The sequence below is a fragment of the Macaca nemestrina genome, chromosome 1, assembly GCF_043159975.1.
Source record: "Macaca nemestrina isolate mMacNem1 chromosome 1, mMacNem.hap1, whole genome shotgun sequence".
NCBI lineage: Eukaryota > Metazoa > Chordata > Mammalia > Primates > Cercopithecidae > Macaca > Macaca nemestrina.
In genome coordinates, this window is record NC_092125.1 from 86,518,877 (window position 1) to 86,533,007 (window position 14,131).

The 14,131-nt window shown below is 51.0% G+C and overlaps 1 protein-coding gene across 28 annotated transcripts in view; it reads left to right on the forward strand.

Annotated features, from left to right (window-relative positions):
* LOC105499675 (obscurin, cytoskeletal calmodulin and titin-interacting RhoGEF) overlaps window positions 1-14,131 on the forward strand; it is a 166,334-nt gene that overhangs the window by 53,910 nt on the left and 98,293 nt on the right. For all 28 annotated transcript variants that reach the window (XM_071081777.1, XM_071081828.1, XM_071081836.1 and 25 more), the window contains 9 exons: window positions 2,069-2,344; window positions 6,469-6,744; window positions 9,267-9,542; window positions 10,595-10,870; window positions 11,098-11,376; window positions 11,499-11,765; window positions 11,893-12,162; window positions 13,064-13,330; window positions 13,772-14,038. In XM_071081777.1, the coding sequence (XP_070937878.1) occupies window positions 2,069-2,344; window positions 6,469-6,744; window positions 9,267-9,542; window positions 10,595-10,870; window positions 11,098-11,376; window positions 11,499-11,765; window positions 11,893-12,162; window positions 13,064-13,330; window positions 13,772-14,038 (2,454 nt within the window). The remainder of the gene's footprint in view (window positions 1-2,068; window positions 2,345-6,468; window positions 6,745-9,266; window positions 9,543-10,594; window positions 10,871-11,097; window positions 11,377-11,498; window positions 11,766-11,892; window positions 12,163-13,063; window positions 13,331-13,771; window positions 14,039-14,131) is intronic.

The following is a 14,131-nucleotide window of genomic DNA, read 5'->3' on the forward strand; positions in this document are numbered from 1 at the left end:
TTAGCATCAATTCATGTCATATAATTCTTAACAAACTCTAAATAAAAACATTTTTTCCTTAATTTCATAAGCAATAGTATAAAGAAAACAAGCTAATATTACACAAACATGAAACCTTGAAAGTGTCGCCTTTGAGATTGGAAACAGGACAAGGACTCCATCCATCACCACTTCTTCCAACACTGTATAGCAGACAGAGGAGGAAAAGAAAGTACAAGGTGTAAAACTTGGAAAATAAAACATGCAACTCACAGATGATATGGTTATTAATTTAGAAAGTCCAAAAAAACCCCTAATTATTAGTAAGACATTTGGGAATGGTTATCACATAAAAAAATCAATATACAGAAAACACTTCTAGATCTATGTACCAGAAACAAGTAGATGGAAAATAATGTTTTAAGAGATTTCCAGTACCATCCAAAGTCTTGTAGTTACCAACTGCAAGCCAACAAAAGATCTTTAGATGGTTTGTGGGGGGGAAATTACTAAACATTGTTGAGAGACAGTAAAAAAGATCTCAATAAATAGTTAAAATGCTGTGGAAGACCTGAAAGTATAAATCCCAGTCAACCATAGTTCTGTTGGGTGAGAGAATACTGACAAGCACATAGCAAAGGCCAAGCAGAGCCAAGCTACCCTTGAAGAACGCAGTGTGAGGGCCTTTGCTGTACCAGACAGCAGAGTGTCCTCTAAAGCAGTGGTGATCCAGATACCTGGACCCAAAGGCAGAAAGAGATCAACAGACCAAAATAATTGAATACTGAGCTCAAAACAGCTTTGATGGAACCAGATTCCTCCTCCCTTTCTTTATTTTTTACCCTGGTGCTAGGAGGAGGTGTAGAGGAAGGGTGATCTTTTCACAGATGGTGCTAAGACAATTAACTGTTCGCAAAAATAAAATAAAATTGGGTGTCTACCTCCCCATACAAGAAATCAACTCAATATGTGGGTAGAACAGCTCTTACCAGATAATATAGATAATATAGATTATCTGGCGACCTCTGGGTAATAGAAGATGTTTTGAACAGAACCTGAATGCACTAGCCACACAGGATGAATGATTATTTGCCTGCAATAAAACTGATCACTTTATTTCATCAGAGAATTTTCATACAGGAGTGAAAGGGCAAGGCACAGAGATAGAGAAGATGTTTGTAACATACATAGCTTTTAAGTATATGAAGTTCCTAAAAATAAATATGTAAAAGACAGTGCTACTGAAAATTGGGGTTGGGCATGGTGGCTCATGCCTGTAACCCAAACGCTTTGAGAGGCCAAGGCAGGAGGATTGCTTGAGCCCTGGAATTTGAGAACAGTCTGGGCAACATAGCAAGACCCTGCCTCTAGAAAATAAAAAATAAAAGAGCTAGGCATAGTGATGCATGCCTGTAGTCTCAAGCTCCTTGGGAGGCCGAGGTGGGAGGATGTCTTGAGCCTAAGGATTGAACCTGCAGTGGGCTATGATCACACCAGTGCACTCCAGCATGGGTGACAGAGTGAGAGCCTGTCTCAAAAAAAAGAAAAGAAAAGAAAAGAAAATTGGGCAAAACACTTTAACAGTGACACCACAGAAGAGCGAAGACTCTGTCCCCAAACCATCAGAAGGTGCTCAGCTTGACAGTCTTCCTGACAGGGACCCAGGAAGCCACAGGAGGCCCAGGCCGTCTCTGCAGCGGCTAGAGCTGACCCTCCTGACAGTGGCAGGACTGGGAGTCTCAGACTCTGGGGCCCCGGGGTGAGGACATGCCCTGCACAGTCCCCTGGGTAGACCGTGGCACATCCATGAGGGAAGCTGTGCAGGTGTCAGGACCCAAGTCCCTGCCCTGGAGGATCTGTCATGGCAGCCCTGCCTGGGACAGCCCCTGGTGCCTTGCAGAATGGAAGGAGAAACTGTGTTGCTTGTGCTGGGAGGTGGTGGGGCTTCTCCCGACCACATGGCCAGTGCAGAGCCTGAGGCTGGGAAAGGTTCTCTCCCTCCCGCCTCCCTGCCCAGGCCTTCTCTCCCCAGTGCTGCCTTCCTGATCTAGATGGTGGTGGTCACCCTGTGCATCCCTGCGTTCCCCAGAGCCCAAGGCAGTGTTTGCCAAGGAGCAGCCAGTGCGCAGAGAGGTGCAGGCCGAATTGGGGACCAGTGCCACGCTGAGCTGCGAGATGGCCCAGGCCCAGACAGAGGTGACGTGGTACAAGGACGGGAAGAAACTGAGCTCCAGCCCGAAAGTGCGAATGGAGGCCGTGGGCTGCACACGGAGGCTGGTGGTACAGCAAGTGGGCCAGGCAGACGCTGGGGAGTACAGCTGCGAGGCCGGGGGTCAGCGGCTCTCCTTCGGCATGCACGTGGCAGGTCAGTGCTTTGGGGGCCCTAGGAGCCTCTTCAGAGGTGATGGTGGTTCTGGCTCATAGCCCTAGCATATCTCTGTGCACTTTCCTTCAGCCTTCATGTCTCGGGCTACCCATCCTCCCACTCCCATTTCCATCCCTGTGGCTGGGCCAAGGGAGGGGTGTGCCTGGGAGGGAGAGGGCCTGTTCCTGCAAAATGGGAGACGTGTTTGTACTTGGTAGTTCTCAGTCACACCTGCGGGCACCTTCCTAGTTTTCTTGGTGTCCAAGGAGTCTCACTGCCCCTGGAGCTGGGGGTTGAGGTGAACCTCGCGTCTGTCGCATGCACAGAGGTGAATGTGCTGTTGTTGGATGTCTGGCAGCTCCCGCATCCTCACCCCACAGAGCGTAGGGCTCTCGCCAGGGGAAGGGGAGCTGCCTCCATTTCATCCAAACAAGATAATGGGAGTTTTCAGTCACCAGATTGTCCTTGGAATTTTCCCAAAACTAAAATTTGGCTTATCATAGTTTTAGAGGAGGAGAGACACTCTTCCCTCTTCCCGTATGTTACAAAATGTAGATCCCTGACTTGCTATGATTGTGTGAATCGTAAGGAGTGGTGCCCCAGTGGGGACGTGCCTGTGCAGTGCATCCATGGGCTTAGAATACTGTTTCTAAGACAAAGCATGTTTTCCTTTTCTCCTCAATTGGAGTATTTGGTGTCAGTGTTCTCCTTGTAGTTTGATTCAGAAATAGAAAAGAGTAAGTAGAGTAGGCGACACCACCACACTTTGTCAAAGGCGAGTTCCCTTCGTAGCAGCCTCTGTTTGTTATGTGTATTTATTTTATAGAATTTCCTAATGGTTACTGTGTTTGAGCCTCCATGGCTGCTTCATAGAGAAGTCTGAGAAACAAATGTATTTTCCTTTCATTAAGACAGTCTTAGTAACCCCGGCTGTAGGTCCCACACTGACCTCTAGGTGCCACCATATAACAGTTTGTTACTGCATCAGCATAGAGTGATTTGGGGGGTGTATATACACCCAAAACCTCACTCTGTATGTTTGTCAAATTTTAAGAGAATATGACAAATTATTTTATAGAAATATATTTGTGGTAATAAATTTTCTAGTAATAAATTTGAAAAATATTGACAGTTTGGCCAGTTCCTAGAAATATATCAAAAGTGACACAAAGAGAAATAGATAACTCTAGTAGTCCTAGAAACTTAAAAAAATTGAACCATGAAAACCATCTGCTCATAGCAAAAGACGTAAGCCTGGTGGCTTTACTGCTAAATTATACTAAATATTTAGGAAATAAATTATTCTATGTTCATACAGATTCTTCTACTAGGGAACAGAAAAGCAGATATACTCTCCAGATAGTCTTGTAGAAACATGATATAGCCTAGGGCAGTGGCTCATGCCTGTAATCCCAACACTTTGGGAGGCCAAGGTAGAAGGACCACTTGACCTCAGGAGTTCGAGATCATCCTGGGCAACACAGCAAAACCCTGTCTCTGAAAAACAATTTAAAAATTAGCTGGGTGTTGTAGTGGGTGCCTGTAAGTCCTAGCTGCTTGGGAGGCTGAGGTGGGAGGACTGCTTGAGCCCAGGAGGTTGGAGTTACAGTGAACTATAATGGCGCCACTGCACTCCAGCTAGGTCAACAGATTGAGACTCTTGTCTCAAAAAAGAAAAATAAGAAAAATAAGAAATATAATATGGATATCATAATATGGACAAGGAATGTTAACAAGAATTAAAATTTTAGACCAATCCATTATGGATATAAAAAAAAAATATTAGCAAACTGAATTTAGCTCTCTCTCAAGACCCTCTAAGGAAGGATGTAGTCCCAGAATGCAAGGCTGGTTTAGTTTTTGAAATATGCAAATCTGTATAAAGGATGATGTAATTGGATGCAATGAAAAAGTTGTGTGATCTTAATAAATACAGAATACAGTGTTTGATTAAATTTAATATTAAAGTTTAGAAGTAATATTTGATAAAATTCAGCATCAATTCATGTCATGAAATTTTTAACAAATTATAAAGTGTCCTTCTTTAATTTGGTCAATGGTACTGCAGAAAACACCAGGTAACTGCATATTTAAAGAGCACCTTGAAAGCTTTGCCTTTGAGATAGGAATCAGCACATGGAAACCAACCATCCCCACTTCCATTCAGCACTGTACAGCAGAGGAAGGAGGAAAGGAAAAGAAAAGGTATAACACCTGGAGAAAAACATAAGTGGGATTCACAGATGATATGAGTATCAATTCAGAAAATCCAAAAGATAGAGAGATAAATAATAAGTAATAACAAATAATATGAGAGTTGAGAAATATCACATAGAAATTCAACATGCAGAATACACGTATGTATGTATGTATGTACACATACACACACACACACACTAGCAACACAGTTGTAAGGTGAAATTTTAAAAGATTTACAAGAGCATGAAAAGCATCAAGTATATAAAGATGTTTAATATCTCAGTGGAGGAAAATTGTCAAACATTTTTGTTTTTGAGTCAGGATCTCACTCTGTCACCCAGAGTGGAGTTCAGTGGTATAATCATGGCTCACTGCAGCCTCGACCTCGTGGGTGGGCTCAAGAGATCCTCCCACCTCGGCCTCCTGACTTGATGAGACTATAGGCCATGCACCACCACGCCCAGCTAATTTTTTAAGAATTTTTTTTGGTAGCAACAGGGTCTCACTATTTTGCCCAGGTTGGGCTCAAACTCAAGCAATCCTCCCACCTCAGCCTCCCAAAGTGCTGGGATTACAGGTGTGAGCCGCTGTGCCTGGCCATTGTGAAACATTTTTGGCAGACAGTAAGAAGACCTAAATAAATAGATAGAAACCCATGGAAGACTCAAATATGTTCACACCCAGTCAAAACCCAAGCAAATGTTTTTCTTTGGGGAGGTGAAGGTTGAGAAGCAGATTCTGAAGGTCAAGTGGAGTAACACACTCTTGAAGAGCCACTTGTGAGCATTTGTCTACCAGATATTAAGAACCAATCAGCTGCAGGAATGGAGACAGCCAGGCACAACACAAGGACAGTTGTCAGACCAAAGGGACAGAATCGTGAGCTCATGATCAGACCCAAATACATGGATTCTCTCTTTTATTGTTTCTTGTTTTTTTGTTTTTGTGTTTTGTGTGTGTGTGTGTGTTTTTTTTAACCTTCACACCTGAACAGGCAGTGGAGAAAGGATGATCTTCTGAAAAAAAAAAGGTTCTTTGATTTTTTAACCTTATAAAAATTTAGACTAGTAACTTATTTCACACTAAAAAGTAAGTTCCAGGGAGGTTAGAGGCCACAGAGTATAAAGGTAAAACCATAAAACCCCTAGATGATAACATAGATTGCTGAAAACTTCAGGGAAAGGAAAGATTTCTTAAAACTACAGAGTGGAACAATGGTATATTTACCTACATTAAAACTACAACTTTAATTTGTCAAGACATCATTTGAGAGTGAAAAGGCAGGTCAAGGACATGGGTAAGATGTTTACAAATACTCAGTTATCATTTGCTAGCATTTAAAATATATAAAGAGTTCCTAAAAATAAGAAAGGAAAAGACAGAAAAGGCTATTGAAAATTGGACAGAAGCCTGAAGAGTGACACCCCAGAAGAGCTGATGTAACGGCCAGAAGTGGTGGAAAGGGCTCCACCTTGCATGTCACCAGGCAATGCATGACAAAGCCCAGGCCTTCCCTGCAGAGACCAACACTGATCCTCCTGACAGTGGCAGGACTGGGAAACTCAGTATTCTGGGGCCCTGTGGTGAGGACACGCCCTGCAGTCCCGTGGGGGAGACGCTGGTATATCCGTGAAGGGAGCTGTGCAGGCATCAGGACCCCAGTCCCTGCGCTGGAGGAGCTCGTGCACGGAGTCTGTCACTGCTGCCCCGCCTGGGACAGCCCATGGCACTGTGCACAGTGGATGGAGAAACTGTGATTCTTGTGCTGGGAGGCGGTGGGATTTCTCCCGGCCACATGGCCAGTGCAGAGCCTGGGGAAGGTTCTGTTTCTCCTACTTCCTTATCCGGGCCCTCCTACCCTAGGGTGGTCTTTCTGACCTGGGCAGTATCTTTGACCTCATGTGTCCCTCCTTGTCCATCCCCAGAGCCCAAGGTGGTGTTTGCCAAGGAGCAGCCGGCGCACAGGGAGCTGCAGGCTGAGGTGGGTGCCAGTGCCACGCTGAGCTGCGAGGTGGCCCAGGCCCAGACGGAGGTGACATGGTACAAGGACAGGAAGAAGCTGAGCTCCAGCTCGAAAGTGCGTGTGGAGGCCGTGGGCTGCACACGGAGGCTGGTGGTGCAGCAGGTGGGCCAGACAGAGGCTGGGGAATACAGCTGTGAGGCTGGGGGTCAGCGGCTCTCCTTCCGCCTACATGTGACAGGTCAGTGCTTTGGGGATGCTGAGTGAGCCCTGTTTGGAGCTGCTGCTGTGACTGGAGTAGAACCACTGCTGACTCAGTGGGCTTTCCATTAGACTCCATCCCTCAACTTCTCCCATCCTCTCATCTCCTACTTTTATGCCTGTGGTGGAGCTGGGCTGCCTAGTGGGAAGGGAGTGAACAGAAGGGTCACCGCCCTCCTTGTCCATGTTGGGTGGTGTTTCCGTGCAGACATGCTGGGTCACATTTTCCCAGTACCTTCTCCAAACCACTGATGTCCCGAGGTGTCCAGGACTCTATCTAATGCACGAGATGGTGGTAGGCCAGACATCCCTCCCTCGGGGATGCTCCTGCAGTCCCTGCACGGCCTCATCTGGCCCCACGTGAGGGCTCTCCCTGTGCAAAGAGATTTGAATTCGTTCAGCCAGGGTGTAGGGAAATTCCAGCCACACAGTCTTATTTGGAATTATATCAACACTGAACACTGGGTTCCCAAAGTTTTTAGTGTTCTGGGACGCACTTCTGTCCTTCCCCGTGGATGTAGAAGCCCTGTCTGAGTCTTCATTAAAACCCAGATCCACAGCGTTAGTGTGTGCAAAATGAGTAAAGAGCAGCGCATTGGCAGGTGCACACATGACACTGGAATTCCATTTCGGAAGCCAATCTCAATTTCCCTTTGCATTCTGTTAAAATGTTCTGTGTCCGAATTCCCCTTTGGATAGATTTAAAAGTTATAGGAATAAGTAGCTTATGGCACAGTCACACACCGGTAGAATTAAGTTACGGTGGTAGCAGCTGCTGACTGGGGAAGCCATATTTACATCATCCTGTTTCCTTGACAAGTCCTGTGCCTGTCCTCTCTGGCTGATTCATAGGAAGTCTGAGAACGATCTTTACTTTCCTGTTGTTTGTTAGGAGAGTTTAACTTCAAACTCCAACCCTGAGCCCTGAGTGCTGCCACATAACAGTTGGTGTTATGTATGTCTAAAATGGCTTACAGATGTGTAGATACCAAAAATACTCACTGCAAGTAAATTTGAAAAGTGTTAAATTATATAATTTCTAGAAACCAAAAACAGACTTAAGAAATAGATAACCTATATGCAGTTATCTACTGTTACCGAAGTTATCTGCAGTTACTACAACCTAGTAAAAACTAGAACCGGTAGCAAAACATCTTCCCATCAAACAATATCTAAACCATGTGGCCCTATTGAGAAATTCTTCCAAACATTCTGGCCAGAAATTCTTCCATGTTCATGGAAATTCTTCTGGAGAATGGAAAAAGGAAGATATACCCTCTAACTCATTATATGCAGATAGCTTAATGCCGTGACTAAAATCTGGCCAGAAAATAGGAAGTTTGCATATTGTAGATCAAACAATTATGGATATCATGGCCAATTTTTTAAACAAAATATTAGTAAACTGAATTCAGCAATACATCAAGATGATCATACACTATGATGAAATTCATAGTCTAGGAATGAGGGCTGCTTTCATGTTAAAACATTAGAAAATCATGATATTATGTGATTGAAATTTTAAAACAATGTAATTATCTTAAACTCAGAATAAAGTACCATATTTGATAAAAATTTAACCTCATACATTCAGAAGAAATGTCTGGCAAAATTTAGCATCCATCGTGCCATTAAATTCTTAACAAAGTATAAATAAAAGTTTTTTTTTCTTAATTTGACCCAGGGTATTACACAAAAATCACAAAGGGAGACTTTGTAAGCTTTGCCTCTGAGCCAGGGACAGCATGAGGAAGCCAGTCGTCAGCACTTCCATCCAACATTGGACACACAGTTAGGAGGAAAGTAAAACAAAAGGTGTAAAAGTTGGAAAAAGTGAACTGACAGAAGATATGGTTTACCCAGAAGATAAATTATTAGAGAGTTGAGAAAGATCAACCCTTGCAAGATCTATGTGAAGAAACTTCCATACATGTAGACTAGCAGCAAGCAGTTGGAAAACGAAAACGTGAAAGATTGACAGATGCCTCAAAGGCATCATGTTTATGATTCCAGTCTAATAAAAGATGTCCAGAGGCTCTGCGGGGGGGGAAGCTGTGTAACACTTTTGAGAGACAGTAAAGATCTAAAGTGGATAAAAGTATGGAAGAATGAAAGTTATTCAGTCTTAGTCAAAATCCAAACAAATGTGGTTTTGGTGGATGCGAGGTTCAAAAATGACAAGTGGATTTAAAGCCCTATACATGCTTGAAGAAGAGCCACGTGTGCAGGCACCCCAGTCCCTGCCCTGGAGGTGCTCATGCATGGAGGGTTTGTCATAGCTGCCCCACCTGTGATAGCCTATGGCGCCGTGCACAGTGGATAGACAAACTGTGATTCTTGTGTGGGGAGGTGGCAGGGCTTCTCCCGGTCACACAGCTAGTGCAGAGCCTGGGGAAGGTTCTGTTTCTCCTACTTCCTCATCCAGGCCCTCCTACCCTAGGGTGGTCTTCCTGACCTAGGCTGTATCTTTGACCTCATGTGTCCCTCCTTGTCCATCCCCAGAGCCCAAGGTGGTGTTTGCCAAGGAGCAGCCGGCACACAGGGAGGTGCAGGCTGAGGCGGGGACCAGCACCATGCTGAGCTGCGAGGTGGCCCAAGCCCAGACGGAGGTGATGTGGTACAAGGACAGGAAGAAGCTGAGCTCTAGCTCAAAAGTGCGCGTGGAGGCCGTGGGCTGCACACGGAGGCTGGTGGTGCAGGAGGCAGTCCAGGCGGATGCCGGGGAGTACAGCTGCGAGGCTGGGGGCCAGCGGCTCTCCTTCCACCTACATGTGGCTGGTGGGTGCCAGGGTTAGGTGAAATAGAGGTGATCCTGAGTGTCGGGTGTGAAACTACAAGGGCACGTTTGGGTGGCCCAAGGTGCTGTGGGCCCTGGCACCTTCCCTCTCTGTAGACCTTAGAATCTGTGTCCCCAGCTCTCCCCAGCGGCTCTCAGGCCAGTGTCCTTATGTCATGAGACCAGAGCAGGCCCATGGACTGAGTTGACCATGGTGTGTGCCCTGCAGTGGCTGAGCTGGGGGTGGTAGGGACAGTAGCATGATGTCCTTGGGGTGGGGGTCTGGGGTCTGGTCTCATGTGAGGACCCCTGTCTGGGTGGTAGGGACAATAGCGTGATGTCCTTGGGGGTCTGGGGTCCAGGTGTAGTCAGATGTGATGACCTCTGTCTGGGTGGTGGGGACAGTGGTGTGATGTCCTTGGGGTGGGGGTCTGGGGTCTGGGTTGGTCTAATGTGATCTGCTGACTCCTCTGTGGGTGCTGGGCTATGGGAGGGCCCTGCAGTGACTGGAGAGCGTGTCCTGGGTGGTGGGGGGCTTGTCTCTGTGCTCTGGGCCCTAGATCTCTGCAAGTCTGTGCTGGGCCCCTTGGTCATCACCATGTGTCCACCTGTCTTTCTGACATCCGACCCCTTCCACCCTGTCTCTGAGCCAGGGACAACAAACCACACTCAGCTTGGCATCCTCTTTCCGGTGGCCCTGCCCGACACTCTGCTGCCTCTGGGCCAGCCCAGGTTGCTGGTCCATCCCTCCTGACCCTTCATGTCCTGCTGCCTGTGGCCCCATGTGGTGGGGAGGGCTGGCAATGGGTGAGGGCCCCAGGGCCCTGGAAGACCAGGGCAGGGAAGGGACCGCATCCTGTTCCCAAGGGACATGATGGTGGTGCTGCCAACATGCACTCTTAGACCTTCGGCTCTGGTAGTGCCGGGGGGAGCTCTGTGCGTCACAATGCACTGCTCAGTGATGGACAGCCCCGCCTGGCTGTCGCTGGGCTAACACATGGGCTGCGTCTGCTCTGGAGCCTCTAACCCTACATCCCTCCTTGTCCATCCCCAGAGCCCAAGGTGGTGTTTGCCAAGGAGCAGCCGGCATGCAGGGTGGTGCAGGCGGAGGCGGGGGCCAGTGCCACACTGAGCTGTGTGGTGGCCCAGGGCCAGATGGAGGTGACGTGGTACAAGGATGGGAAGAAGCTGAGCTCCAGCTCGAAAGTGCACGTGGAGGCCGAGGGCTGCACACGGAGGCTAGTGGTGCAGCAGGCGGGCCAGGCAGATGCTGGGGAGTACAGCTGTGAGGCGGGGGGCCAGTGGCTCTCCTTCCACCTGCACGTGGCAGGTCAGTGCTTTGGGGTGGCAAATCCGCTTCACCTGGAGCTGATGGCCACACTGTATGGCTCCTGGGATTCTGGATGGTGGTTGATGGTGCTCAGGACGGCACTGGGCCATCCTTGAAGAGCAATGGGTATCAGGGGTGCCAGGTGGCATTAGGGTGGCCCTGAAGGGGAGCGGGGCCGGTCCAGGGATGCCAGGGTCCCCCTCTCATGCCAACTCACCTCTACCCAGGGCCGGAGCCCCAAATTTCAGAGAGACCCTGCCGCAGTGAGCCTCTGGTGGTCAAGGAGCATGAAGACATCGTCCTGACTGCCACGCTGGCCACACCCTCTGTGGCCACAGTGACCTGGCTTAAGGATGGTGTGGAGATGCGCCGCAGCAAGCGGCACGAGACAGCCAGCCAGGGGGACACCCACACCCTGACCGTGCATGGCGCTCAGGTGCTGGACAGTGCCGTCTACAGCTGCCGTGTGGGCGCAGAGGGGCAGGACTTCCCAGTGCAGGTGGAAGGTGAGCTGGGCACGGGGCGGGGACTCCTCCAGACCCCTCTCTCCCAGAGCTGGGCAGGGGCAAAGCTGGGGCTCAAGTCTGGTCTGTTAGGAACCTGGCTGATGTCCCCTTCGTGCCCACAGAGGTGGCCGCCAAGTTCTGCCGGCCGCTGAAGCCTGTGTGCGGTGAGCTGGGCGGCACGGTAACACTGGCCTGTGAGCTGAGCTCAGCGTGTGCAGAGGTGGTGTGGCGCCGTGGCAGCACGCAGCTTCAGGTGGGCAAGCGCTTCCAGATGGTGGCCGAGGGGCCTGTGCGCTTGCTCACTGTGTTGGAACTGCGCGCGGAGGACGCGGGGGAGTACGTATGCGAGAGCCGTGATGACCACACCAGTGCGCAGCTCACTGTCAGTGGTATGTAAGGGGTCGGGTGTCCCTATCCAGGGCAGCTTCCTGGAGGAGGTGGCCTTTGGCACTCCTGCAGTGTGGGGGCTCTGCCGGTCCCGCGCGCCCACCTCTTAAGCAGTGCTCCTGTCTGCAGTACCCCGAGTGGTGAAGTTTATGTCCGGGCTGAGCGCCGTGGTCGCGGAGGAGGGCTGCGAGGCCACCTTCCAGTGTGTGGTGTCCCCCAGTGATGCGGCAGTCGTGTGGTTCCGGGACGGTGCCCTGCTGCAGCCCAGCGAGAAGTTTGCCATATCACAGAGTGGCACCAGTCACAGCCTGACTATCTCTGGCCTGGTGCTGGAGGACGCGGGCCAGATCACTGTGGAGGCTGAGGGCGTCTCATCCTCTGCTGTCCTGAGGGTCCGAGGTGAGTGTGGGGGGCAGCAGGACTTGCCTGGCTGGCCGGGGCTCCTTGCACAGGCACCTCCCCTGTGGGCTGGTTCTGAGTGGGCACCTGGAACTGCTGTCCTGTTATGGCTGATCTGGCTGATCTCAGGAGACACAGGGTGTGTGGACTGCAGAGAGGAGATTCGGGTAGGCTGGATGGATCAGGTGCCTTCTCTTGGTATAGAGAAGATGCAATCCTGCAGGTGCACCTGGTGGGGAATGGGTGGAGGTTGAGGCAATCCAGGGAGGCTTTCTGGAGTAGGTGGGTGCATACTTAGCCTGATGGATGGCAGGGAAGAGAGAGTGGGGTTAGCACCAGTGCAGGCAGTGACATGGGCTTCCCATGCTGCTGAAGCCAGAAGCCAGAACTTTCCCTGAAGGGAAGTGGGAGTCATGGCAGGTTCTGGAGTAAGGGAGTGATGCAGTAGATTCACCTTCTGCGGAGTTGACGGGTGGCCTAAGGCAGAGGCCCGCCAGCGCCTCTTCCTCAACCTGCGCAGGACTCCTGGGCTTTGCTAAACCCCCGTTGCGCCTGGAGGAGCTCTGTCTTCCCGCCTCTGCAGTTCCCGCCAGTGCTACTAGTGGGGATTACGCCTAGGATTTTGAGGCACGAGGGCCTGGCGTCTTGTTCAGAACAGGGGAGCTGGAGGTAGAAGCGGGGCTTAAGGAAGCTTCCCGGTTTCCTCGCTTAAAGTGTTTCCTCGCCCACGTGTGGCCAGGGCCGCGCCGCCGTTTGGATTGGGATCCCCGGGCGCCGTGCGGGCAGCTCTGCCTGGGCGCGGCTCAGGGCAGGCGCCGGGGCTGGGCGGGCCCTCTGTACCTTGGCTTGCCCGTGGAGGAGGGCAAGGACTGCCATGACCTCCCCTCTCCTGCGACCCCAGAGGCGCCCGTGCTGTTCAAAAAGAAGCTGGAGCCGCAGACGGTGGAGGAGCGGAGCTCGGTGACCCTGGAGGTGGAGCTGACGCGGCCGTGGCCGGAGCTGAGGTGGACACGGAACGCGGCGGCCCTGGCGCCAGGAAAGAACGTGGAGATCCACGCCGAGGGCACCCGCCACCGCCTGGTTCTGCACAACGTAGGTTTTGCCGACCGTGGCTTCTTTGGCTGCGAGACTCCAGATGACAAGACACAGGCCAAACTCACCGTGGAGAGTGAGTCGCGGGCGGGAAGGGCGGGGCACTGAGGAGGAGTGAGGAGGGAGGCAGCGCACTGAGGAGGAGGGAGGAGGGAGACGGAGAATTGAGGAGGATAGAGGACGTAGACAGGGTACTAAGGGGAGGAGGGAGGAGGGGCACTGAGAGGAAGAGAGGAAGGAGGTGGGGCACTGAGGGGAGGAGGGAGGAGGGATGCGGAGCATCGAGGGGAGGAGGGAGGAGCCAGGCGGGACACTGAGGGGAGGGGCGAGTCCTCTGGATGGGGCGTAGGGCTGGGGGAGGGGCAGGTCTCTCGCCGGAGGGGCTAGCGCTGGGGGTGGGCGTTGGGAGGCTTCCCCAGCCCTCCCTGAGCTCCTGGGGAAGCTGGCTGTACCCCAGGGTTCTAAGGCGGTGGTCTCAGAGCAGCGGCTGACCCGTGACCCCGCCTGTGCACCGCAGTGCGCCAGGTACGGCTCATCAGGGGCCTGCAGGCTGTGGAGGCACAGGAGCAGGGCACGGCTACCATGGAGGTGCAGCTGTCGCATGCGGACGTGGAGGGCAGCTGGACTCGCGATGGTCTGCGGCTCCAGCAGGGGCCCACGTGCCACCTGGCTGTGCGGGGCCCCACACACACCCTCACACTCTCTGGGCTGAGGCCAGAGGACAGTGGCCTTATGGTCTTCAAGGCCGAAGGAGTGCACACGTCGGCACTGCTCGTGGTCACCGGTGCGTTGGGGGGACCGGCAGGGCTCAGCACAGATCATGCCTACCTGTCCCGAGGGAATCCCTGGGAGGTCGGTGGGGACTCTAGGGACCTGG